The 24,917-nt window shown below is 34.3% G+C and overlaps 2 protein-coding genes across 2 annotated transcripts; one reads left to right on the top strand and one right to left on the bottom strand.

Annotated features, from left to right (window-relative positions):
- Window positions 1-677: 677 nt before the first annotated feature.
- Window positions 678-7,250, bottom strand: LOC107675714 (lung adenoma susceptibility protein 2-like). Its single transcript, XM_016470128.1, has 9 exons — window positions 7,084-7,250; window positions 5,541-5,811; window positions 4,007-4,735; window positions 3,634-3,736; window positions 3,392-3,458; window positions 3,128-3,310; window positions 1,953-2,008; window positions 1,701-1,854; window positions 678-796 (listed from the first exon to the last, which is right to left on the bottom strand). Exons 2-8 carry the CDS (start codon window positions 5,803-5,805, stop codon window positions 1,710-1,712), a joined length of 1,548 nt encoding a protein of 515 aa, XP_016325614.1. The 5' UTR covers window positions 5,806-5,811; window positions 7,084-7,250; the 3' UTR covers window positions 678-796; window positions 1,701-1,709.
- Window positions 7,251-8,094: 844 nt separating this feature from the next.
- Window positions 8,095-24,757, top strand: LOC107675746 (lysosome membrane protein 2-like). Its single transcript, XM_016470163.1, has 12 exons — window positions 8,095-8,328; window positions 9,608-9,765; window positions 10,557-10,701; window positions 10,880-11,065; window positions 11,965-12,056; window positions 12,186-12,305; window positions 13,429-13,607; window positions 13,684-13,802; window positions 19,644-19,717; window positions 22,042-22,093; window positions 22,977-23,129; window positions 23,819-24,757. The coding sequence occupies exons 1-12, from the start codon at window positions 8,206-8,208 to the stop codon at window positions 23,849-23,851; spliced, it is 1,434 nt and encodes a 477-aa protein (XP_016325649.1). The 5' UTR covers window positions 8,095-8,205; the 3' UTR covers window positions 23,852-24,757.
- The last annotated feature ends 160 nt before the right edge of the window (window positions 24,758-24,917 follow it).

The following is a 24,917-nucleotide window of genomic DNA, read 5'->3' as shown; positions in this document are numbered from 1 at the left end:
TCATGAAGACAAATAGATATTGTAAAGCAGATTCCTTTAAAGGAATAGTTTATCCAAAAATGAAAATTAGCTGGAAATGTGCTCACCCTCAGGCCATCCAAGATGTAGATGAATTTGTTTTTTCATCAGATTTGGAGAAATGTAGCATTGCATCCCTTGCTCACTGCAAGTGAATGGGTGCTGTCAGAATGAGAGTCCAACCAGCTGATAAAAACATCACAAGTAATCCACAGCACTCCAGTCCATCAGTTAACATCTGGAGAAGACAAAAGCTGAAACAAAACCAGCATTAAGACGTTTTTAACTAAAATACATAGAGTCCATGATCCATAATAACGCTTCCTCCAGTGAAAAAGTGTTCTGGTGTGAATCAGGAGAGAAATCTGCACAGATCAAGCAGCGTTTAAACAGCTCTAAACAAATATGTGGCTGGATTCTGATGTGAGAGACAACAAGAGATGCACCTTTTCACTGGAGGAAGCATTATTATGGATTTTGGAGTCGATGTATTTTAGTTAAAAAGTCTTGATGCTGGATTTGTTTCAGCTTTTGTCTTCTCCAGATGTTAACTGATGGACTGGAGTGCTGTGGATTGCTTGTGGATTATTGTGATGTTTTTATCAGCTGTTTGGACTCTCATTAGCATCCATTGCTGAGACACTGATGCAATGCTACATTTCTCCAAACCTGATGAAGAAACAAACTCATCCTAATCCCGAATAACCTGAGGGTGAGCACACTTCCAGCTAATATGATCCATGAAGCGTCTGTGTCTGTAGGATAATAACAGTCTGTGGTTTCTGGTTCACAGCTGCTTGTTGATTCTGGTCCAGTCTGTTATATTAGCTGCATTACTACATGCTTTTATTCAAAGCGATTTACACTGCATTCAATCATGCATTCCCTGAGAATCAAATCCATCACCTTTGCATTGCTTTTAAGAACCAAAGGCACATTTTTGCCAATAAATAATAGAAGTTTCTTGAGATTCAATGTGAAAATATCATCATTGTCCATCACTCACAACGTCACAGGGGGATTGTCCCAGGATCGGTCCGCGTCCAGAACGTCCTCCGTATCTCCTGAACTGTTGTGCTCCTTCACCGGCTCACAGAGAGCAACAGAAGACGAGTGTAACGCCTGCTCGGCTCTTAAGATCAGAGAACCGATCTTATCATCTAAACAGAGAAGCACAAGAGACCAGTGACGATTTTATCTGGAATGACATGGAGGCAGTATTGTGTCAATAACTAAAACTATTCAAAATCATTTTCATTAATAACATAAAATAAAATAACAACTTTAAATTCAGTTAGTTGCAACATTGGCAACATTTCTCATTTTCATTTAGTTTAAGCTGAAGTACTAAAATTACTAAAGAAAAATAAATGTAACCAATGAAGACAGCTAAAAAAATATAAATATTAAATAAAAGTCTTGATGCTGGATTTGTTTCAGCTTTTGTCTTCTCCAGATGTTAACTGATGGACTGGAGTGCTGTGGATTACTTGTGGATTATTGTGATGTTTTTATCAGCTCTCATTCTGACGGCACCCATTCACTGCAGAGCATCCATTGCTGAGACACTGATGCAATGCTACATTTCTCCAAACCTGATGAAGAAACAAACTCATCCTAATCCCGAATAACCTGAGGGTGAGCACACTTCCAGCTAATATGATCCATAATAACAGTCTGTGGTTTCTGGTTCACAGCTGCTTGTTGATTCTGGTCCAGTCTGTTATATTAGTTGCAGGAGTGTCTGTACAATCTATCCCATCATCCTCTGCTCTAGCCTTCCTCTCGTTCATGTCGTCCACAAGTGTTTTCAGTCTGTCCAGGTGATGAAGAGCTCTGAGGAAACAGATAAAAGCTCAACAACACTGAACACCAGCTTGAGTTCATGATACGAGAGCAGCGCTGCTTCACCGAGGTCACGTGACCCTCCTGACCTCTGTAATGACTCCACGTTTCCCAGGTCAGATTCTTCTGTTTCCTGCTGAGGAACCTTAAACACAACAAAAAATACAATCACAAAACAAAATTAAAAGGAATAGTGCAGGAAAAATGAAAGGTTGCATACATTTTAAACTTGCTATGTTTAGCTGGTCATATGACATACAGGAACCAGTGGTTTTTGTCATCAGTAACAATATATTCAGTGGAATTTATTGCATGTAGTATGGAACTATTTTCATTATTTTATGGTGCTTTTTTGTCCCTTTTGCCCTTTTTTTTTTTTTTTGGAGCTTATCTGTACAAAAATCACTTTTGTAATGTGGAAAAGAGTAGCATGAACATTTCTGCATAACATCTGATTTTGTGTTTCACAGAAGAAAGAATATAAATCAGACATCACGTTTCCACCATGGAATTAAAAAATAAAAAAGATAATTGTAACTCTTTATCTCACAATTATGAGTTTATATTTTGCAATCCTGACTTTTTTTCTCACAATTCTGGGGGAAAAAGTCAGAATTACAAAATATAAAATCAGAATTGTAAGAAATAAACTCAGATTTTTGACGTTCTTGAATTCTAATTTTACATCTTGCAATTTGGTTTTCTTTTTTTGTTTTTTGCACAAAATAAAAAATTTAAAAAAGGTAATTGCAACTTTTCCCTCTCCCAATTCTGGCTTATTTTCTCACAATGCTGACTTTTTTTCCTCAGAATTGTGAGAAAAAATCAAAATCTGGAAAAAACGGTCAGAATTCGGAAAAACTTTCTCACAATTCTGATTTTACATCTCGCAATTCTGTTCTGCCACAAAAAAAAGGTAATTGCAACTTTTTCTTTTACAATTTGGACTTTTTTTCTCAGAATTGTGAGATATAAAGTCAGAATTGCAAGGAAAAAAGTAATTTTTTAACAATTACCGTTTTTATTTTTTTAACCTGTGGCGGAAACAAGCTTCCATAGTTTGCTGTTGCATCTATGTACAAAAAATATTGCTAATTTATGAATCAATTTCTTGTTTTGTATATTGCCTGATACATTAAAAAAATCTAAACAAGTCATTGTTATACCGTTCTTATTAACAGAATTTGCCACAATGTGATAAACCAGATAATGAAGCGGACAGCTTTGTCAGTTATAACGTGAGCAACACTGGTTTTCCGCTCACCTGCTCCAGTGTGTCTCTCTCCAGCTGTGCGGCTGAAGATGCAGTGGTTTTGGCGTCACCGGAGGCGTGTGATTGGCTGATCTTGTGCTCGACGGCCTGCAGGCGGAACAGCATGTGTTTGAGCGCCTCCACCGGACCAGGATGCTTTCTGCTGCTGTATCCTGATGAACAGGAAGCTGCAGACTAGAGACAGACAGATTTAGACTGAAGAGCATTGAGTATACATAAACAAAAAGACATAATAATGAGTTTCACATGCTGTACCTTGCTTCTCTGAAGTTCTTCAGGTGCTGGAGGTTCCTCAGCGCCGCCCACTGGCACTGGAGATTTACTACAGACAGTAGGTCATGCTTTATATTTATGCATTTATTAGACGCTTTTATCCAAAGCAAGTTACACTCAAAGCATGCATGCATTCCCTTGGAATCGAACCCATGACCTTGGCATTGGGGGACACATTTTTCTTGATATTCAATGTGAAAATATCAGCATTTCCCATCACTCACAACATCACAGGTGGATTGTCCCAGGATCGGTCAGCGTCCAGAGCGTCCTCCGTATCTCCTGAACTGTTGTGCTCCTTCTCAGTTTGTTGCCAAGGCAGCATTTCTAATTTTCATTTAGTTTAAGTTGAAGTAGTAAAATAAAATAAAAATAATAGAAACTAAAACATTAAATAAATTATTTATTCATTAGAAAAATAAATATATTCATTAAATAAATTAATTAAATATTCAAATATTAATATGTACTATAAATAGTATATTAATGATACTAAAATAACACTGCATGAAGGCGAGTACAAAATAATACATAATTTCAATTCCATTTTTGGATGAAATATTGCTTTGAAAAGTAGATGTTGGTGTTTTTGCAAACCTTTGAAAAGTTGTCCTTCATGAATCTGTCCTCTCTTCGCTGCCTCGAGTTTCTGTTCGGACTGTAAACGCAGCTCTCTCAGGCTGCACTGAGCGATGGACTGGGATCCGTACGGCTCTCCTGCATGACCTTTGACATCTCGCTGACCTTTAGTGTCCGACTGACGCTCTCCACTGGACTCCTCCAGTTCTCCGACCCATGAAGGAACTCTGGGAGGAAGCAGATGATCGTCTGAGGATTCTTCACACTGTCTCAGCCACGCCGGGTACTTCAGCTCAGGAACGCTGGTCATCCCGGAAAAATCCATCTCGGATTTCTGGCTGGTCATCCAGCGCGGGAGGTGACTGGATCTGGGCGTGTCGGGTGGATGCGTCCGATTGGCTGGCAGGATGTTGGGGGGAGGAGCTTGACCGTGTGACTGCAAACCGCCCATCATTATATGGTCCACAGGGAGGGATGTCCTGCTCACCGGTGGAACGGGACGCCGCATGCAGTGTTTATGAGCCAGAACGGGCCGTAAGTGCGACCCGGAGATACAGTTGAAGCTCAATCCCAACGGAAAGCTCCCAGAGCGGGAGAGGAGGGCCGAGGTGCGGGTCACTGGGAGAGAGCCGTCATTTGGGAGAGCCAGGAGGTCGTCAGTGGCCATACTGAGCCGATCCGAGTCTCTGTTCCGGACGGGAATGTTTAAGAAGATCAGCTCTTCATCCGTCAAACTCGTCTTTAGTACTGCACTCGTCAAAGCACATAAAAACACGGGACGTTATGCATGAGATCATGTCAATTTAGTGCTGCTGTTAAAACTATACAAATACAGTTCTGTTGATTGAAATAAAATAAAATATCTAAAAAAATTATTATCATTTATTAATAAAGAAATAGTGTTATTACAATAGTAATATTTCTTAAAAGACATAAAAAAACTAAAACAACAGCAACACAACAAAATTACTAATACTTTAAATTAAAATAAAGTGGAAAATATTAATAAATAATAATAATACAGTGTTAATAAATTAAATATTAATTATGCTAAACACTGTTAAACAGGGTTTTTATAGTTAACTAAAACCATAAAAAATATTTGTCCTTTACCTGAAATAAAAGTTAATTTTATTTTATATTTCTTATTTTATTTCAGCTAGTTGCCAAGGCAACATTTCTCATTTTCATTTAGCTTTTTACTTCTTTTTTTTTGTAATTATTTTGTTTGTACTATCAAAACTAAAATTGACAGAAGTAGAATCTATATTGTACTATATAGACATATTTACAAAAAGAATAAAACTGACAACAAAACTACTAAAACTTTAACTAAAATTAAAATGGAAAAAAAATCTAAAAACAAAAATGAATTCAAAATATGAATTCAAACTATAATAGTATCTATTATTTTAACTAATATTCCAGATTAAATAGAGTTTCTCACAGCTGTCTGTGGTGATTGAGTTTATGCTGTACATAACCTAGTCCTAGAATATTCCTTAAAACGTCAATTCATTTGCATTAATGTAATGAAATCCTTCTGATTTACCGTCTCTGTTTCTGGGATGAGGTTTGGAACTCTCTCTGGGCAGCTGAAGTTTCCCCGTCGTTGTGTCAGAGCCCCGCAGACTCCTCTGGAAGTCAGTGATGTACGCATCCAGCGCCTCTGAGGCAGAAGCGTAGTGTCTGTCTCTGTATTTGATGCTGGGGACGGGCTCCGGGTGTAAGGAGCTCTGCAGGAGTCCTGATGTGGCCAGCAGTGATGTGACGCTCGACTCAGGAGACATCAGACCGTCTTCAGACGCTCGACTCATAGCGCTCTGCAAAAACACATAAGACACTTACATTAATATGTCATTAACACACATTATGCATGTTATAATTCGGGGTTCTCGCGCCTTTTGACCAATGAAAGCATGTATAATAGTTGCATGACATTTGTAATAATAAAAAAAATTATTAAAAGTATAATAGTTGCATGACATTTGTAATAATAATAATAATAAAAAAATAATAATAAAAAAAGCAACAAATGAAAGCATGTATAAAAGTTGCATGACATTTGTAATAATAATAAAAAAATAAATAATAATAATAATAAAAAAAAGCAACAAATGAAAGCATGTATAATAGTTGCATGACATTTGTAATAATAATAATAATAAAAAAATAATAATAAAAAAAGCAACAAATGAAAGCATGTATAAAAGTTGCATGACATTTGTAATAATAATAAAAAAATAAATAATAATAATAATAAAAAAAAGCAACAAATGAAAGCATGTATAATAGTTGCATGACATTTGTAATAATAATAATAATAAAAAAAAAGCAACAAATGAAAGCATGTATAAAAGTTGCATGACATTTGTAATAATAAAAAAAAGAGTAATAATAAAAAAAAGTCAACAAATGAATGTTTAAAAGTTGCATGAAATTTCTAGTAATAATAAAAACAATGAAACAAAAATAGTAAGAATAAATAAATAAAAAATAAGCTTAATCTAAATAAATAAATGTATTAAAACAAATTTAAAAATTGATTAAAATAAATAAAAAAATAACGAAATAATCCACCTACCAGTACAGTATTATAATTAATAGAATGTAAAGTAGTAAAAACTAAATATTTTCCAAATAATATTTTACACATATCTATAATATTAATTTCCGCAGTATAATTAGGTATTATTTATACATTAAAATACATAGCTGTCTTTTAAATTTTAGAATGGGATGATCATATTTTGGGGTCTGTAGCATCTAAAAAATTGCATTAACTAATTATAACCAAGATTTAATAGCTTAGTAAGATTATTAAAATCTTTAACACCATTAAGTTCATATGTTTGACCAATGTATAAAATATATAATGTATAAAAGTTGCATCACATTTCTAGCTATGAAAATAGCAATACAAAAATAATGAAATAATAAAAATATTAATAATAAAAATAATAATTTTCAACCAATGAAAGTACGTGTAAAAGTTGCAGGCCATTTCTATAACTATGAACTCGACGGCGAATGTTTTGAATCGGTTTTAGCTCACTTTACTACATCGCAGGTGGATTTACAGAACAGAAACTCACCTGATGAATCCAGCGCAGATCACGAACAGAAAGTTAAGTTAAATTAAAGTAAAGGTGATTAGATTCGAAGAATCCGTACAAACACACGTCTGCACAACATCCAACACAAAACTGAAGTCACTCAGACAACCGCCAGCGGCTCTGCGCATGCGCACCGAGTCACGCGACCTTCTCTACATGTTCTATGCTCGCTAGCTGCTCCACTCAGACAAGCTCATGCGAACTGCGCATGCGCATCGGGTCACATGACCTCAAAATGTTCTACGCTCATTAGCTGCTCCACTCAAACTATATCAGCCTGGTCTGGATTTTGGAAACAACCCGAAATGATTGATTTATCTCCTACAGACAACATGTATATTTGACAGGAAAGCGGTGGTTAAAATTGATTTACGTTACAGTAATTCAGGTGGATGTGGAGACTAATGAGTGAGGCTTCTGTCGAAACGAAACTAATGAGTGAGGCTTCTCGTGAACATCCACAGGTCATACATGAAGGAATAATGTTATAGAAGTTCATGACTCATGAGTGGGCGACGGCTCTTTAATTTCTCGGTAGAAATAAAATAATATAAGATGGTAAACACGCCTCAATATGGGCGTGTCGCAAATCGACTAGGTTCACTGTATCAGTAATCATTTATAATAATAGCTGTTTTAATTCTTTACTATGTATTTGCACATTTAAAAGTCATAAAATGTATTATTCGAGTGTAATTTATTGATTCCGTTTACCGCGCTGTCACGTGATACCCGTTACTTTTCTCAGCGCTGTCTGGTTACAGCGTTAATATACGTATTTTTTGAATAGAATGCAATAGCGTATTTTCTTTTGCATGACATGTAATAATCTTTTGCATTCATATTTTTAAATGATTACACTTTCCAGAGTATACACGCGTTCTAATAAGACGAAACCGGTCGTGTGTTTTGAATGGGTTTCTATGGAGGATCGTCTGAGCGAGCCGTCGAGCGCCCCCTGCAGGAAAAAAAGCGCTCTGCGTCTATCTCAGTGTTTTGTTTCTCACACTGTGTGCTGCGCAGTTCCTGACGCATGTAAACACTCCCAGTCCAGTTCAGCTGCTGTGTCTTTGTCCTTCTCTGTCCGAACCGAACCGGATCATGCTGCTCCGGTCCTGCTGTGTTTACGGCGCAGGGATCCTCTGCGTTCTGCTGTTAATCGCCGGGATTGCGATGGCTTTGGCGCAGGTCTTCCAGAAGCTCATAAACAACACAATAAAAGAGGTCAGTGAGTGTGTTTTTCATATCATATTTATATTGTGTTCATCATATGCTGTGACTGTCTATGTGTAGTTTGTCTATATGCAGCAGAGAGATTATAATGTCTTAGTATATTGTATAATATTATTATAACTATTATTATTATTCTCCTCACATAATATTATGAACCCTTAATATACACCATATTCATTTGCCATGGCACATGTTCAAAATATTTTTTCTAGCATTATTATGAAATTTCATTTTATACAGTTTAAAGATTATACTATATAATGTTTTGTATTAGTAACAAATATATATGTAAATTGTAGCATGTATTATAATGTAATATAATTTATTATGTTAGAATAACATATATAATATTATATAAATGAAACATTATTATTATTATTATTATTTTCAACTCATATAATATTACCATCATGATACCATGATTGTAATATTATGAAACATTAATGTACACCATAATCATTTACCATTTTTTTTTTTTTTGCGTTTTATTTACGCTCTATTTATGGGAATGCCATGGTACATGTTCAAAATAATTTTCTAGCCTAATTTTGAAATGTATTTTTATACAGTTTAGATTACAGATTAAATGTTATGATGCTTTATTATAATCAAACATATATGTAGTATTATAGTATGTATTATAACATATGTTTTACTGTATTATATTATATAATAATATTGCATAAATCAAGCATTATTATTAGTAGTAGTAGAAGTAGTATTCTCAATTCACATAATATTAGCATCATGATATCACAATTCTAATATTATGAAATGTTAATATACTCCATATTCATTCACCATGATATTTACATGATATTTTTGTGGAAATGCTATGGTATATGTTCAAAATATGGTATTTTTATTATAACCAGCCTTAATATTATTTAAGACTGAGTTTAGATTAAAGATTGTTTAAAAGAATATTGACATAATTAAACCGCTTTATATAAACTAATATGATGGTATCAACTGATACTATGGTATTTAATTAATATCATATTCATATGCCATATGCTTCTTCAAGGAGAGAAATTATTTAATGATACCATGTCCAGAAAACACTTTTTTTTTTATTGTTATTGTTATTATTTTTATTATTGTTATTGTCATTTGCACAGATTTTTATAAATGTACACTTTGAGTAGGATATGATATTATGAAGTTTATGTGTTTTTTTATGTGTTTCTCTTCCTAAATTGTTTTAGAAACTATGAGTTTGTAAATATAACTTTGGTCATTTCTATCCACAATTCACTTTCCCTTACAGCAAGTAGTTCTGGAAAATGGAACGGAGGCATTTTCGGTGTGGCGAGACCCACCGCCGCCGGTTTACATGCAGTTTTACTTCTTTAATCTGACCAATCCTGCAGAGGTTCTGGAAGGAGACAAACCCTTCGTCCTGCAGATCGGCCCGTACACGTACAGGTCAGTGATGCCGCTAAAAACATGCTCGTCATGTTGTCCTCTCGATGTGTGACGGACGGGAAAGCAATTCACATGACTGTGTTTTTGCTGAAGCTTTCTCTTGACGACACATCAGATGTTCTGTGTTCCTGAAAACCATGGAACACTTTAGGGCTTCTATATTTGTTTATCTGAAGCCACAAAGAAAACCCTTGAAACCACAGCAATCTGTCTAAGAGACTTAAAACTGCTTTAAACTTCAAGCTTTTAAAACTGCTTCAAACTTAAAACTGTTTCAAACTTCAAGCTTTTAAAACTTAAAACTGCGTTCAAAAACTGCTTCAAACTTAAAACTGCTTCAAACTTCAAGTTTTTAAAACGGCTTCAGACTTAAAACTGCATTAAACTTTAAGCTTTTAAAACTTAAAACTTTTTTTTAAAACTGCTTCAAACTTAAAATTGCTTTCAAAAACTGCTTCAAACTGCTTTAAACTTAAAACTGCTTTCGAAATGGTTTCAAACTTAAAACTGCTGTTAAAACTTCTTCAACCTTAAAATTGCTTTTAAAACTGTTTCAAACTTTAAACTGCTTCAAAACTTCAAGCTTTTTAAACTACATCAAACCACTTTTTGCTGCACTTTTCTCTTGCACAAGTTTGACGACACATCAGATGCTCTGTGCTCTTTAAAACCACGTAACGCCTTAGTGCTTCAGACCTTAGTATTTATTTATCCTGAATCACATGATCTGTTGTTTTGTCAATGTTATTTCCATAAGTCAATAAGAACCACATGGGCGTTTCCTCATTCAGGGAGTATCGGCCGAAGGAGGAAGTGAAATTTATGGACAACGGAACCAGAGTGGCGGCTGTCAATCCAAAGACATACGTGTTTGAGCCCAACATGTCACGGGGATCTGAGGAGGACATCGTCCGAACGGTCGACATCCCTGTTGTGGTGAGATTGTGATCTCTGACCTACTAAAACCACTGGCAAGTGAGATGTTAAATGGGTGAATCTCATGAAAGCATGTCACATTTCACCCTAAAATCTAAATAAGAAATTATGTGTTGCATAAAGAAATGAAGTCTGAGAAGAGACTATTCAAAGTTTATGTGTTTATTTTTGACTTCAGACCGCGATGGAGAAATTCAAAGATACCCTCTTGGTCAGTCGCATCATCTCTGACGTGATGAAAGCAAAGGGCATCGGCATGTTCAGGACGTTCAGAGTCGGTGACCTGCTGTGGGGTTATGAAGATCCACTGCTCAAAGAACTCAAACAGTTTGTGTCGGATGACCACTTTGGACTTTTCTTCAAGGTTAGCAGCACTGGTGTCAATCATCACTAGTGCTTAATGTGATCAAACCCCTGACACTAAATACTAAAGCTGAGTCATTTTGCAGTGCTTGTGCTTCAGACATGAATGATTCAAATCATGCGTCTTGTTTGTGAATCATCATGTGCAAAAAAATCTAAATATTGAGAAAATCATCTTTAAAGTTGTTCAAATGAAGTTCTTGGCAATGCATATTACTAATCACAAATGATGATATATGATATATTTATTGTAGGAAATTTGCAAAATATCTTCATGGAACATGATCATTACTTAATATCCTAATGATTTTTGGCATAAAAAAAATCTATAATTTTGACCCATACAATGTATTGTTGGCTATTGCTACAAATATACCCCAGCGACTTAAGACTGCTTTTGTGCTCCAGGGTCACATTTGAGGTTTGTGGCATCAGTCACTTTGGCTGATTATTAGATTCAGCTTCAGAAAAAAATGATCAATGATTATTAAATGATTAAAATGATCAGTAGTGACTGTAAATGCATTTATAATGTTACAAAAGATTTCGATTTCAAATAAATGCTGTTCTTTTGAACTTTCTATTCATCTGTGAATCCTGAAAAATAAAATGTATCACAGTTTCTACAGAAATATTGGGCAGCACAACAGTCTAACAGAGATTCACTTAGAAAACAGCTGTTTTAAATTGCAATAATATTTCACAGTATTACTGGATTTGATCAAATAAATGCAGCCTTGGTGAGCAGAAGAGAGACTTTTCAAAAACATTAAAAAATGATCTGCATCAGCTGTTGAAGTTTCAATGCCAGTCGATGGTTCATATGATCAGTTCAACGCACGTCTGTTAATTGTCTTTTTGTACATGTGTTTCATTCTCATGTCAATGACTGTGTTTCAGAAAAATAGCACCGATGACGGTGATTATATTTTCTTCACGGGGAAGCAGAATTATCAGGACTTTGCTCGTATAGACGAGTGGAACGGACAGAGGTAAAATCAGCAGAAAACTCACCGTCTCGTTTTATCTCTAGAAGATTAATGAATGGATTTAGAAGGAGCTGCACAATCAGCATGTGCTCAGAGAAGTTTGAATTATGGATTATTTGTTCTCTTTGTCAGTACATTGAACTGGTGGAGTACAAAAGAGTGTAATATGATCAACGGCACCGATGGAGCGTCTTTCCATCCGATCATCACAAAAACAGAGAAACTCTATATATTCTCTTCTGATCTGTGCAGGTGAGACCATTTAAATGCACTGTTCTGTGCTGCTAACGGATCTGAATTTCACTTAAAAAAAGGCAAGGATGCATTAAATTGATCAAAAGTGGCAATAAAGACATTTATAATGTTCTTTTGAACTTTCTTTTCAATCCTGAAAAATAAAATGTATCACAGTTTCCACAAAAATATTGTGCAGCACGACATTGTTTTCAACATTGATAATAATCAGAAATGTTTCTTGAGCAGCAAATCAGCATATTAGAATGATTTCTGAAGATCATGTGACACTGAAGACTGGAGTAATGATGCTGAAAATACAGCTTTGATCACAGAAATAAATTACATTTCACCAGATATTCACATAGAAAACAGTTATTTTATATTGTAAAAATATTTAACTGTTTTTACTATATTTTTGATCAAATAAATGCAGCCTTGATGAGCAAAAAATTATTTTTTCTTGATCTTGCTGAACCTTTTGAACAATACTGTATGTTATGATAATTTGATGAATGTTACTATATGATGTATGTATAATCTTACATTATTAATATATGGTAATATTAACTTTATTATCTTTAAAAAAAATATTTTATCAATTTGCATGAATAAGAATAGACGTATTTTATTATGGTCATTTTTATTTTGTGTGTTCAAAAAGTGATAATAATAGTTCCTGAGTCACTGATTTAAGGTTTAGTTTAGAATTGCTCTTATTGATTCAGTACTGATCATATTGGGTCTGAATTGGGTGCGTTATCAGTATCAGAAAACGCTTATGTGTGACCAAGCGCTTTTCCTAAAAGAGTGTTTTTTGCTTCAAATCACATACTGTATGTGTGATTCGTCATGCTGCTCTCTGTGGATGTTTATTTAGGTCTAAATCAGGCCTCCAAACAAGCAAAACTATTCAGCAGTTCACTGAAGTGATTGTCAAACCTAAAAACATGTTACATCACAGTAAAAGAAACCATTCTTCAGCCAGAACCATTTGATTAATGGTTAAATCTGAGAAGTACACAAATCTGCTTTTCAGAATCGGATTGCTTGTTTTACTCAAATGTATCAGAAGACAATCAGTCCTAATTAAATCAGTGTGTAATATCAGTGTGTGTTTTATGCATGTTTGTGTTGACAGGTCTATATATGCCCAGTACGAGTCTGACGTGAGCGTACGAGGGGTTCCCGGTTTCCGTTTTGTCCCACCCAGCGAGGTTTTCGCTAATCTTACGATTAACCCAGATAACGCAGGCTTCTGCGTGCCGGCTGGGAACTGTCTCGGCTCCGGCCTCCTCAACGCCAGCGTCTGCAAAGAAGGTCAGTGAGAGTCTGAATGCTGTTTGTCACCGTACAGACGCCGGGACGTCCCGCTAACATGTGTGTCTCCTCTCAGGTGCGCCCATCATCATGTCCTCCCCTCATTTCTACCAGGCAGACAACAAATTCGTCCAGGATGTGCTCGGGATGAATCCCAACAAGGAGGAGCATGAGACGGTCATTGACGTCAACCCGGTATGTCTGTCTAATCACATATAAACCTGCTGGAAAGGTCTTGACCAGTTGACCAGAAACACATTTTATTCTCCTCACTGAAAGCAAAATGCTGCATGAAGCTGTAATATCACAGCCAGTCAGAATACATTTGATGGTTATGCTTTTTCATGCACTTGCATGTTTCCAAGTAGAGAATTTCCAACTCACTATTTGGAAAAGTGCAACATAATGGCAATCATGTGACTCTTTATTGTGCAGACATTCTCTCTGCACCCAGAATCACCTGTTTATCTAACATTAGCAGTGATAAAAGAGTAAATGATCCTCTCAGTTGATAAATATACACCTGCGTAACATGCATTTGTGTCATTGTACATAATCTTCAAGCATCAGACAACAGAACTCTGTCGTATTCAGATGTGACAAGCACATCTCATTGGTGATTTTGGACAGATGAGATTTCACTGTAGGTGGAGCTACAATCTAAAACGAGCAAAACTAATATCTCATTGTGTGTCACTCGTTGCGGTTGCAGGTTCAGATGATAACACAGATTAACAAGGAAGTGGAAGTTCATTAGTACATTAGTGATTGACACACTTTCAGTTTCCATCCATCGTCACAGCTACACGGTTCAAAACAACCGGTGATGAGAATCCAGTCAAGAAATATCTATTTTGCAAAAGCCAAGGTTTCCCAAACTTTTTTGTTGGACCCCTTTTTCCTATATGTGACCCTGGACCACAAAACCAGTCATAAGGGTCAATTTTTATACAGATTATAATATAATACAGATCAGATTATAATCTGAAAACTGAATAAATAAGCTTTCCATTGATGTATGGTTTGTTAGGACAATATTTGGCTGAGATGCAACTATTTGAAAATCTAGAATCTGAGGGTGCAAAAAAATCTAAATATTGAGAAAATCATCTTTAAAGTTGTTCACATTAAGTTCTTAGCAATGCATATTACTAATCAAAAATTAAGTTTTTAATATATTTACAGTAGGAAATTTACAAAATATCTTCATGGAAAATGTATTGTTGGCTATTGCTACAAATATACCCCAGCGACTTAAGACTGCTTTTGTGCTGCAGGGTCACATATGTATGTAATATATGCTTTGATTATATTACAACTACATACAACATTCTACTTTCTAAAGACTAATCGGTAATGTATATGGTTTTGTGAAAAGAAAAAAAAAATTCTAAGAAAAAAAAAAGAAAAAATGTTTTAAGTATTCATCACAGATACATTATTATCTTAATAAAAGAAAATATTTTTCGGATAGTATTTTAGTAATTTGCGTTAGTACAGTGACACTATATAAGTCAGTTATTTAATTTCAGAAATAATTGATTTAATAAATTGTCTTTACAATATTACATTAAATGTTTTTTTTTCAGAATTTTTAATTTTCATGAAAATATATAGATGCCTTCATATTTTATAAACGTTTAGAGTCATTTGATTTAGCTTAGAGTATAGTGTGCATATGAGTATAGCGTGTATATAATGAGTATAACATGTATATAATGAGTATAGTGTACGTATAATTAGTATAGCTTGTATAGAATGAGTATAGCATGTATATAATGAGTATAGCGTGTATATAATGAGTATAGCGTGTATATAATGAGTATAGTGTGCATATAATGAGTATAGCGTGTATATGAGTATAGTGTGCATATAATGTGTAAAGTGTGTCTATAATGTATGTAGTGTACGTATAATGAGTATAGCGTGTATATAATGAGTATAGCGTGTATATGAGTATAGTGTGCATATAATGTGTAAAGCGTGTCTATAATTGCATAAAATGAGTATAGTGTGCATATAGCGTGCATATAATGAGTATAGTGTGCATATAATGAGTATAGCGTGTATACAGTATAATGAGTATAGTGTGCATATAATGAGTATAGCGTGTATACAGTATAATGAGTATAGTGTGCATATAATGAGTATAGCGTGTATACAGTATAATGAGTATAGTGTGCATATAATGAGTATAGCGTGTCTATAATGTATGTAGTGTACGTATAATGAGTATAGCGTGTATATAATGAGTATAGCGTGTATATAATGAGTATAGTGTGCATATAATGAGTATAGCATGTATATAATGAGTATAACGTGTAAATAATGAGTATAGCGTGTATATAATGAGTATAGTGTGCATATAATGAGTATAGCATGTATATACTGAGTATAACGTGTAAATAATGAGTATAGTGTGCATATAATGTGTATAGTGTGTCTATAATGTATATAGTGTACGTATAATGAGTATAGTGTGCATGTGCATATGAGTATAACGTGTAAATAATGAGTATAGTGGGCATATAATGTGTATAGTGTGTCTATAATGTATATAGTGTACGTATAATGAGTATAGTTTGTATATGAGTATAGTGTGCAGATAATGAGTATAGTGTGTGTATATAATGAGTAGATAATAAGTAGTGTGCCTGTAATGTGTATATGAGTATAGTCTTTATATAGTGTGAATATAATGAGTATATTGTGTAAATAATGTATATAGTGTGCATATAAGGACTATAGTGTGTATATAATGTATATAGTGTGTATATAATGAGTATACTGTGTAAATAATGTATAGTGTGTATTTATCTGCACTGCCATAAGAGGGCGTCAGCGCACTACACTCAGCTTCAGGTCTGCAGTACTATTGATGCAGTCTCATTATAAAACTCAGGTTTCTGGCTGATTGCAATACTACAGATCCAGAGCGAGTGAATGAATGAATAACAGCATCTGTATTTCATTATTTACTGACAGAACAAACACACATTTTACGCTTGTGTCTGAGTCACTCTCTGATAAAGCAGGTGATGTCAGGATGATGTTATCTGATTTCCCAGCTAGTCCAGACGCGTCCCACTTCCCAGCAGGTAGTTAGTAATTCAACCGGTGGCTGTTTTGGTTATTTTGTGTGGTGGATGTTTGTTTAGTTTACAATCAAAGAGTTTCTACAAACCCAAAAGACTGCAGACATTTGATAAAATCAAACATTTTTTCATTTATTTGAGCACTAGTTTCTTCCAGGAGCATGTTAAATAACTGCACATGTGTGTTTGATAAGTGCTTTCGCTGCGGGATAGGGATCTACACGGATCAGCAGGATAAAGTTTACTGTGGGTGTGTGTTTTATGGTGTTTGTATATGGTGTTGGAACAGATTCAGGTGCTCGTTCTACCTTATAAAACTGTGCTACAGTAACGGTATCAGATGGTAATTCCACCACGTACCATGGTACTGAATGATATATATTGTTAATGTATTTGATTTCTACTGAAGGATAGAGGTTAGAGTCAGGCTTTTGTTATGTGCATCTGACAGGAATCTTGTCTGTTGCTAGGAAGGTGTGTGGTGCTTTATGCAATGTTTTCTCATGTCGGTTCCCATCATTTTTGTGTTTGAGCTTTAAATGGGTTGCAGATGTTCTGTAGGACACACACACACACCGCTCTGGATTCATTCTTAGATAAGCTAATATGTTTGAGTGTTAACATACTTTTCACTTCAGAATCCAACCAGGAAATATCTATTTTGTAAAAGCCAATCTAACACCGTTTTAAAGTTTTGTTTAACTTAAGTTTACATTAAATAAAAATAAACTCTATTTACTTTCTTCATGCATGCTCCTGGTCTTGTGAATAATTCATCAGCATATGATAATCTAAAGAAAAAATATGTTTGTTTTAGTAGGGATAGGGAACATTTAATAGGGAATTTTTCCATCAGCTGAACCCTTTAAAGCTAAAATATTTTCTTGAAGCCCCCCTGAGATTTTAAGTTAATATTTCGATCATTCACATTCACATTTTTCAGTTTTCTAATATAAGTTAGTAAATGTAAGTTATCTAAATTGTACACTGTTATGATTTTATTCATTTTTAGTTTGTTTTATTTTAATTTTATGTTTTGTTTTGAGATAATTTGTGATTGTTTTATACTACTGATAGCACTTGTTTTTAACAGTAAGAAAAAACAATTCTGCATATAGTCCAAAACATTTGAAAACCCCTAATTTAACTTGTAGTATAGTGTGTATATAATGAGTATAGTGTGCATATATTGTGTATATAATGAGTATATTGTTCATATTGTGTTCATATAATGAGTTTCGTGTGTATATAATGAGTATAGTGTGCATATAATGAGTATTATGTGCATATAATGTGCATAAAATGAGTATAGTGTGCATATAGTGTGTATAGAATGAGTATAGTGTGCATATAATGAGTATTATGTGCATATAATGTGCATAAAATGAGTATAGTGTGCATATAGTGTGTATAGAATGAGTATAGTGTGCATATAATGAGTATAGTGTGTGTACATGAGAATAGTGTGTATATAGTGTGTATATAATGAGTATAATGTGCATATAATGTGCATAAAATGAGTATAGTGTGCATATAGTGTGTATATAATGTGTAGTGTGTATATAATGAGTATAGTGTGCATATAATGTGCATAAAATGAGTATAGTGTGTATATAATGAGTATAGTGTGCATATAGTGTGCATATGAGTATAGTGTGTATATAGTGTGTATATAATGAGTATAGTGTGCATATAGTGTGCATATGAGTATAGTGTGCATATAGTGTGTATATAATGAGTATATTGTTCATATAGTGTTCATATAATGAGTATCGTGTGTATATAATGAGTATAGTGTGCATATAATGAGTATTATGTGCATATAATGTGCATAAAATGAGTATAGTGTGCATATAGTGTGTATATAATGAGTATAGTGTGCATATAATGAGTATAGTGTGTGTATATGAGTATAGTGTGCATATAGTGTGTATATAATAAGTATAGTGTGCATATAGTGTATATAATGAGTATAGTCTGCATATAGTGTGCATATAATGAGTATAGTGTGAATATAGTGTGCATATAATGAGTATAGTGTGTATATAATGAGTTTAGTGTGTGTATATGAGTATATTGTGCATATAGTGTGTATATAATAAGTATAGTGTGCATATAGTGTGTATACAATGAGTATAGTCTGCATATAGTGTGCATATAATGAGTATAGTGTGTGTATATGAGTATAGTGTGCATATAGTGTGTATATAATGAGTATAGTGTGCATATAATGAGTATAGTGTGCATATAGTGTGCATATAATGAGTATAGTGTGAATATAGTGTGCATATAATGAGTATAGTGTGTGTATATAATGAGTTTAGTGTGTGTATATGAGTATATTGTGCATATAGTGTGTATATAATAAGTATAGTGTGCATATAGTGTGTATATAATGAGAATAGTCTGCATATAGTGTGCATATAATGAGTATAGTGTGAATATAGTGTGCATATATGTGCATATAGTGTGTATATAATAAGTATAGTGTGCATATAGCGTGTATATAATAAGTATAGTCTGCATATAGTGTGCATATAATGAGTGTAGTGTGTGTGTGTATATGAGTATAGTGTGCATATAGTGTGTATATAATGAGTATAGTGTGTGTATATAATGGGTATAGTTTGCGTATAGTGTGTGTATATGAGTATAGTGTGCATATAGTGTGTATATAATGAGTATAGTGTGCATATAGTGTGTGTATATAATGGGTATAGTTTGCATATAGTGTGTGTATATGAGTATAGTGTGTATATAATGAGTATAGTGTGCATATAGTGTGTGTATATGAGTATATATGTATCATATATGTATGAGAATAGTGTGCATATTGATCATCTCACAAAGCCCCAGGGGTTCGTGAATCGATAATGTTAGCCAGCAGTCACTCAGTAGCTGTTTTTGCATTGATGTTGATTTTGTGTGTTTGTGTTCTCAGCTCACTGGACTGTTGCTTCGGGGTGCGAAGCGTGTTCAGGTGAACGTCTACCTGCATCAGATCCCAGCGTTCAGGTGAGGACGAGTCTCTCAGGTGGCCCGACTTAGTTTAGCACGGACTGCTAACATTTCTTTCAGAAAACAGAAAGATCTAGAAATAAAGTGGCCACACACACCCCTGTTAAAGTTGCAGGTTTTTGAGATAGTCCAGATCTTTTTCCACCTTTAATGTGATATTGAAACCAACAAAATTCAAGTAAAAAAAACACATTTTAGAAAGATAAGAAAGTTTCTATTTGTTTGATACATGAATTTTGTTGGTTTCAATATTGCATTACAGGTGGAAAAATATCTGACATGATTTATCTTGGATACATTTTTTATTTCTCCAAAACCTGCCATTTTTATAGCCACTCTATGTACACAGTTTGTGGTGTGATTTGTGTGTTTATTGTCTAATATAGCACAGTTTGAACACAGGTTTTAGCATTTGTGGGGGTTTTTTGTGGACTTACCAGAAATGTCATTTCACTTTCTTTAACTTGTCGTTTGAAGACTGTTGTTCTCCAGTTAATTGGTTTTGATGCATTTAATTTGATTGACTCTCTTTCACTGTCAAATGCAGATAGTTTGATGTCATTAATGTAAAATTGACCACAGATGGAATATTTTTAGGCCTGAAACTCCAGAGCTACTTCTGATTGAGTCCGCTGTAGGCTTACATGAGCTCATTACGTAAGTCTCTCCTGAACCATGACCTGAAGTAGGTCAGTCCAGCTGTAATGATTGACAGCTGCGTGATTGAGTTATTTTAGGTGGAATGGGGGTGGATTAGGTGGAATTTTAGGATGTGAAGCGAGCGGATCAGTTTCAGAGTTTGTTTGGGGGTCAGGTGGTCCAATGACGTGACCGAAGACCCAATGCTGCCGAACGTTCCACTTGAGCCGACAGCTTGTTGGCTTGGTTTTGAAATGCGATCTATCTGAGAGCGCAGATAAATCCTCCTCATGAGCATGTGAATGTAAAACATGCAGAAAACGCATGTGAGCTGACTTCCCACAGTCCCATTCATCTGATAGCGTGCGTCTGAGAGGCTTCTTCTTGAAGAGATGTGTGTCTGTTTGCATTCGTCCCAAACCTCAACCAATGCTGATGTGTCTATGGATCATTGATAAACCGTTACAGATTTATTTTTGTATTTGCTGTTTTCACTTTAATTTTTGTTATTTGTAGTCATTTTGTTGTGTTTTTTTGTCATTTTTATTATTTTTATATATATAATTTTAGTTTATTTAGTTTTGCAGTAGTTATTTTAGTAATTCAAGTTAAACTAAACAAAAATAAGAAATGCTGCCATAGCAGCTAGCTGAAATAAAATTAAAATAAGTTAGTTTTTTAATTTTATTTATTTCTATATTTTATTTTATAAATATTGCGCTCATCTCAAACCTTTGTTGATGGGTGTAAATCATAGATTTTATTTTTATATTTAGTTTTTTGGTTTCACTTTAATTTTAGTTATAGTTAAATGTTAGTAATTTGTTTTTATTTAAAAAAATTTTTTTTAATATATCTATATGTTTTTTTTTTTATTCAGATATTTTACCCCAACTTTAAACAAAAATAAGAAATGTTACAACTGAGCTGACTTCCCACAGTCCCATTCATCTGATAGCGTGCGTCTGAGAGGCTTCTTCTTGAAGAGATGTGTGTCTGTTTGCATTCGTCCCAAACCTCAACCAATGCTGATGTGTCTATGGATCATTGATAAACCGTTACAGATTTATTTTTGTATTTGCTGTTTTCACTTTAATTTTTGTTATTTGTAGTCATTTTGTTGTGTTTTTTTGTCATTTTTATTATTTTTATATATATAATTTTAGTTTATTTAGTTTTGCAGTAGTTATTTTAGTAATTCAAGTTAAACTAAACAAAAATAAGAAATGCTGCCATAGCAGCTAGCTGAAATAAAATTAAAATAAGTTAGTTTTTTAATTTTATTTATTTCTATATTTTATTTTATAAATATTGCGCTCATCTCAAACCTTTGTTGATGGGTGTAAATCATAGATTTTATTTTTATATTTAGTTTTTTGGTTTCACTTTAATTTTAGTTACAGTTAAATGTTAGTAATTTGTTTTTATTTAAAAAAAATTTTTTTAATATATCTATATGTTTTTTTTTTTAATTCAGATATTTTACCCCAACTTTAAACAAAAATAAGAAATGTTGCAACTAGCAGAAATAAAATAAGATTTCTTTAAGGGTTTTTTTCTTTAGATTTTATTTCAAGCAACACATTATTTTATTTTTTTTTACCATTTTAGTTAACTGTAATAAACCTGGTCTTAACATCATCACATACTATCAGAATCATATTTTCTTTTTTATTTTGCAGTCAAACTGAGAAGATCCAGACGCTGGTGTTTCCAGTGATGTACCTTAATGAGGTAAAGTTTTAGAAAATCATCATCATTATCTTTCTACAAGGCTTTTATAGCATGTCAGGGTTGTCTACGTGTCAAAACATGTGTTACTGTCGTGTTCAAATAGTTGAACTGAAATGAACTAAAAAACTTCACTTTCACTCTCATAAAGCCATATACAGTATACTATATAGCAAACCTCAGCTATATATAATTTATATATCGTCACAACATTTAACTATTATCATCCAGCTCGAATTTGCTAAATGCAACTATAAGGCATGAAGATATTAAGATATTATAAACATGAGCATCATGATTTCCTGTAAAGCTTCTTAGCTGATTTGAACTCTGATTATTGCTGCAGTCCAGACGGATCAAGCAAAATTAGGTGAAGGGTGCAACAGATAACGTGTCCAAACATGATGCAAATAATATTAACCTTTGAATGACACAAGCCATGAAAGAGTAAATGAGAGAGATGTGGTTGCATCAGCTTGGCTCATATTAAAAAAAAAACGTACCGTATTTTTTACGCATCGAAGGGGGAGGGGCTATCAGACTCCGATTATGAATGACAAAATAACCTTATATAATTCATACAATACATGGTTGAGTACATGGTGCATAAGTAGATAGTGTATGAGTGTATAGTGTGTCATTTGGGACGCAGTTAAAGAGATAAACCAGTCTCAGCATTAGATGATTAGATGATTGTTTTTCTGTATAAAAGTGCACTAAATGAAAAAGATCGAATGAGATCTTAACTCTAAAGCAGTTCTTTTGAGTTCACATTATCAGACAGGACATCCAGCAGAACTCAAAGGGACTGAGCAGGAAATACGAGAGTGTTTTTCTTCATTTCTGTCTCTTCTTATCTTCTAAACGCTGCTATCCTGTTTTCCAGAGCATCGTTATTGACGAGGAATCTGCCAAGAAGCTGTACGCGGTGGTTACCAAGGCTAATGTGATCGTCAACATCCCCTTCATAGTGATCAGTGTGGGCATCTTACTGGGCGTCATCTTCATCGTGTTCATGTGCCGCCAGCAGACGCCAGCGGTGAGGCTCACACATCACTTTCTTCACTAAAACTTCTGATGGATGATTAAGGGAATTTGTCGTTTGTGTTCCTCATATTTATAATACTGTGGAACAGGAAGTCATGGCTGGACAATTTCACGCTCCTAGTCACTCTGGTGTGCTAAAAAAAATTAAATATGAATTGGAATATACTTCAGAGTTATTTTACTCATAAGAATTTCTAGGGGTGCCAATAATTGTGGCCAACATGCATTGGAGAAAAACATTTATTTCATAATGAGATTTTCCCTCCACTTTCCATTGTTTGACTTCAATGAAAGGTTAGAATTTTGTGAATTTTTTGAATGAAAGATTAAAAAGATAAACAATGCAGATTTATTTTCACAGCCGCCTTTGCTTATATTTACCAAGGGTGCCGATATTAGTGGAGGGCACTGTATAGGGCACAAAAAAAAAGTGATAGATTTTGAGCGTTCTACATAATCAGCCATAATTCCTCATACATATAGCACATGAAGCGCACACATTTGAGTCACATTTGTTTCACACAGCACACATAAATATTGCATAAAATTGTCCAGTTTTAGTAACTTTTTCCAATGCAATGCATTCTGTGATTGCATTTCTCCATTAAGGCTAAATGCAATGCTGATTGTTACTGCATTTGCTGTTTATTAATGTCTTTTCCTAACTTTTTTTTGTCTCAGAGCTCCGAGCAGCAGCCCCTGCTTTCATCGTAAACTCCCCGGACGTCATGATGAACTAACATGCGTTTAGACATTGAGCTTGATTTCATTTTCACAAGTCCTGATTAGGTTCAAGGAGCATCGGTGTATGCGGCAGACGACTCAAAGTGCAAAGTTTGTCTCAGGTCACCTGGCCGTCGGAACTTGCAAACGTGTTTTTTTAATGCATTTAATGCAATACTTTAGACAACTGATCATCACAGAACCAAATAGTGCAGGCGTGTCCAAATTAGCCAATGAGTTTTATGTCCAAAAACTGCAATTACATCAGAAAACACTAATAGAGTGACGGCAGACGTGATGCAACACATTACACATCACCGCTCGAGATACATCACAACTATATTAATACACTTATGCAACTGCAATGAGCGCATCTGGCAAATAAACTGACAGCGGTGCTAATTCATGCTGATTTCAATAATTATGTAAGTTTTAGTCTGCTTCTCACGAGTCTGACAGTCAATAATGTTGCCACATGCATTTTAAATCACTAAATACATGTTTAAAATGACCAAATGACTTGGTTTGTATTTGCACTTGTTTTCTCCTCTGCCATGTTTTCTTAGATGCAAACCAAGATTTTGATGGAACATTGGCTCAATAATGTTTTTAGAGTCAATTAATAACACTTTTACAATATTTCTGACATATGACTACAATAAATTGACTGTAATCACTGATTTAAACTCTAGAATAACAGCCTTGCTTTCTGTGTTCTGTGTTATATATGCAGTATAAAGAGTTTCATGGTTTCTCCAGCACAGTATTACCACAGCATTGAGAAGATTCAGCTTGAATGTTTCATTATCACAAACATATTCAGTGTTCGTTTAGCTCATTTACATGCACTGATCTGTCAGGGATGGCTAGTTTTTATTTTTGTTTATGTTTATTAAACCTCATGTCCTGCCTGATTCATTTCATGTTTTATTCTTGTAGGTGTTTGGGGTTTTTTAAGTTTGAAAAGGTAAGATTTGAGGCTTTGATCATTTCGGTGAAGTGAACATAATGCCTGTGGGTTTGATCTGAAACTGTGGTCTGATATCAGTTTCACTTC

Source organism: Sinocyclocheilus anshuiensis, unplaced genomic scaffold (genome assembly GCF_001515605.1).
Source record: "Sinocyclocheilus anshuiensis isolate Anshui unplaced genomic scaffold, SAMN03320099.WGS_v1.1 scaffold708, whole genome shotgun sequence".
Lineage (NCBI taxonomy): Eukaryota > Metazoa > Chordata > Actinopteri > Cypriniformes > Cyprinidae > Sinocyclocheilus > Sinocyclocheilus anshuiensis.
This window is presented reverse-complemented; position numbering and strand designations above follow the sequence as displayed.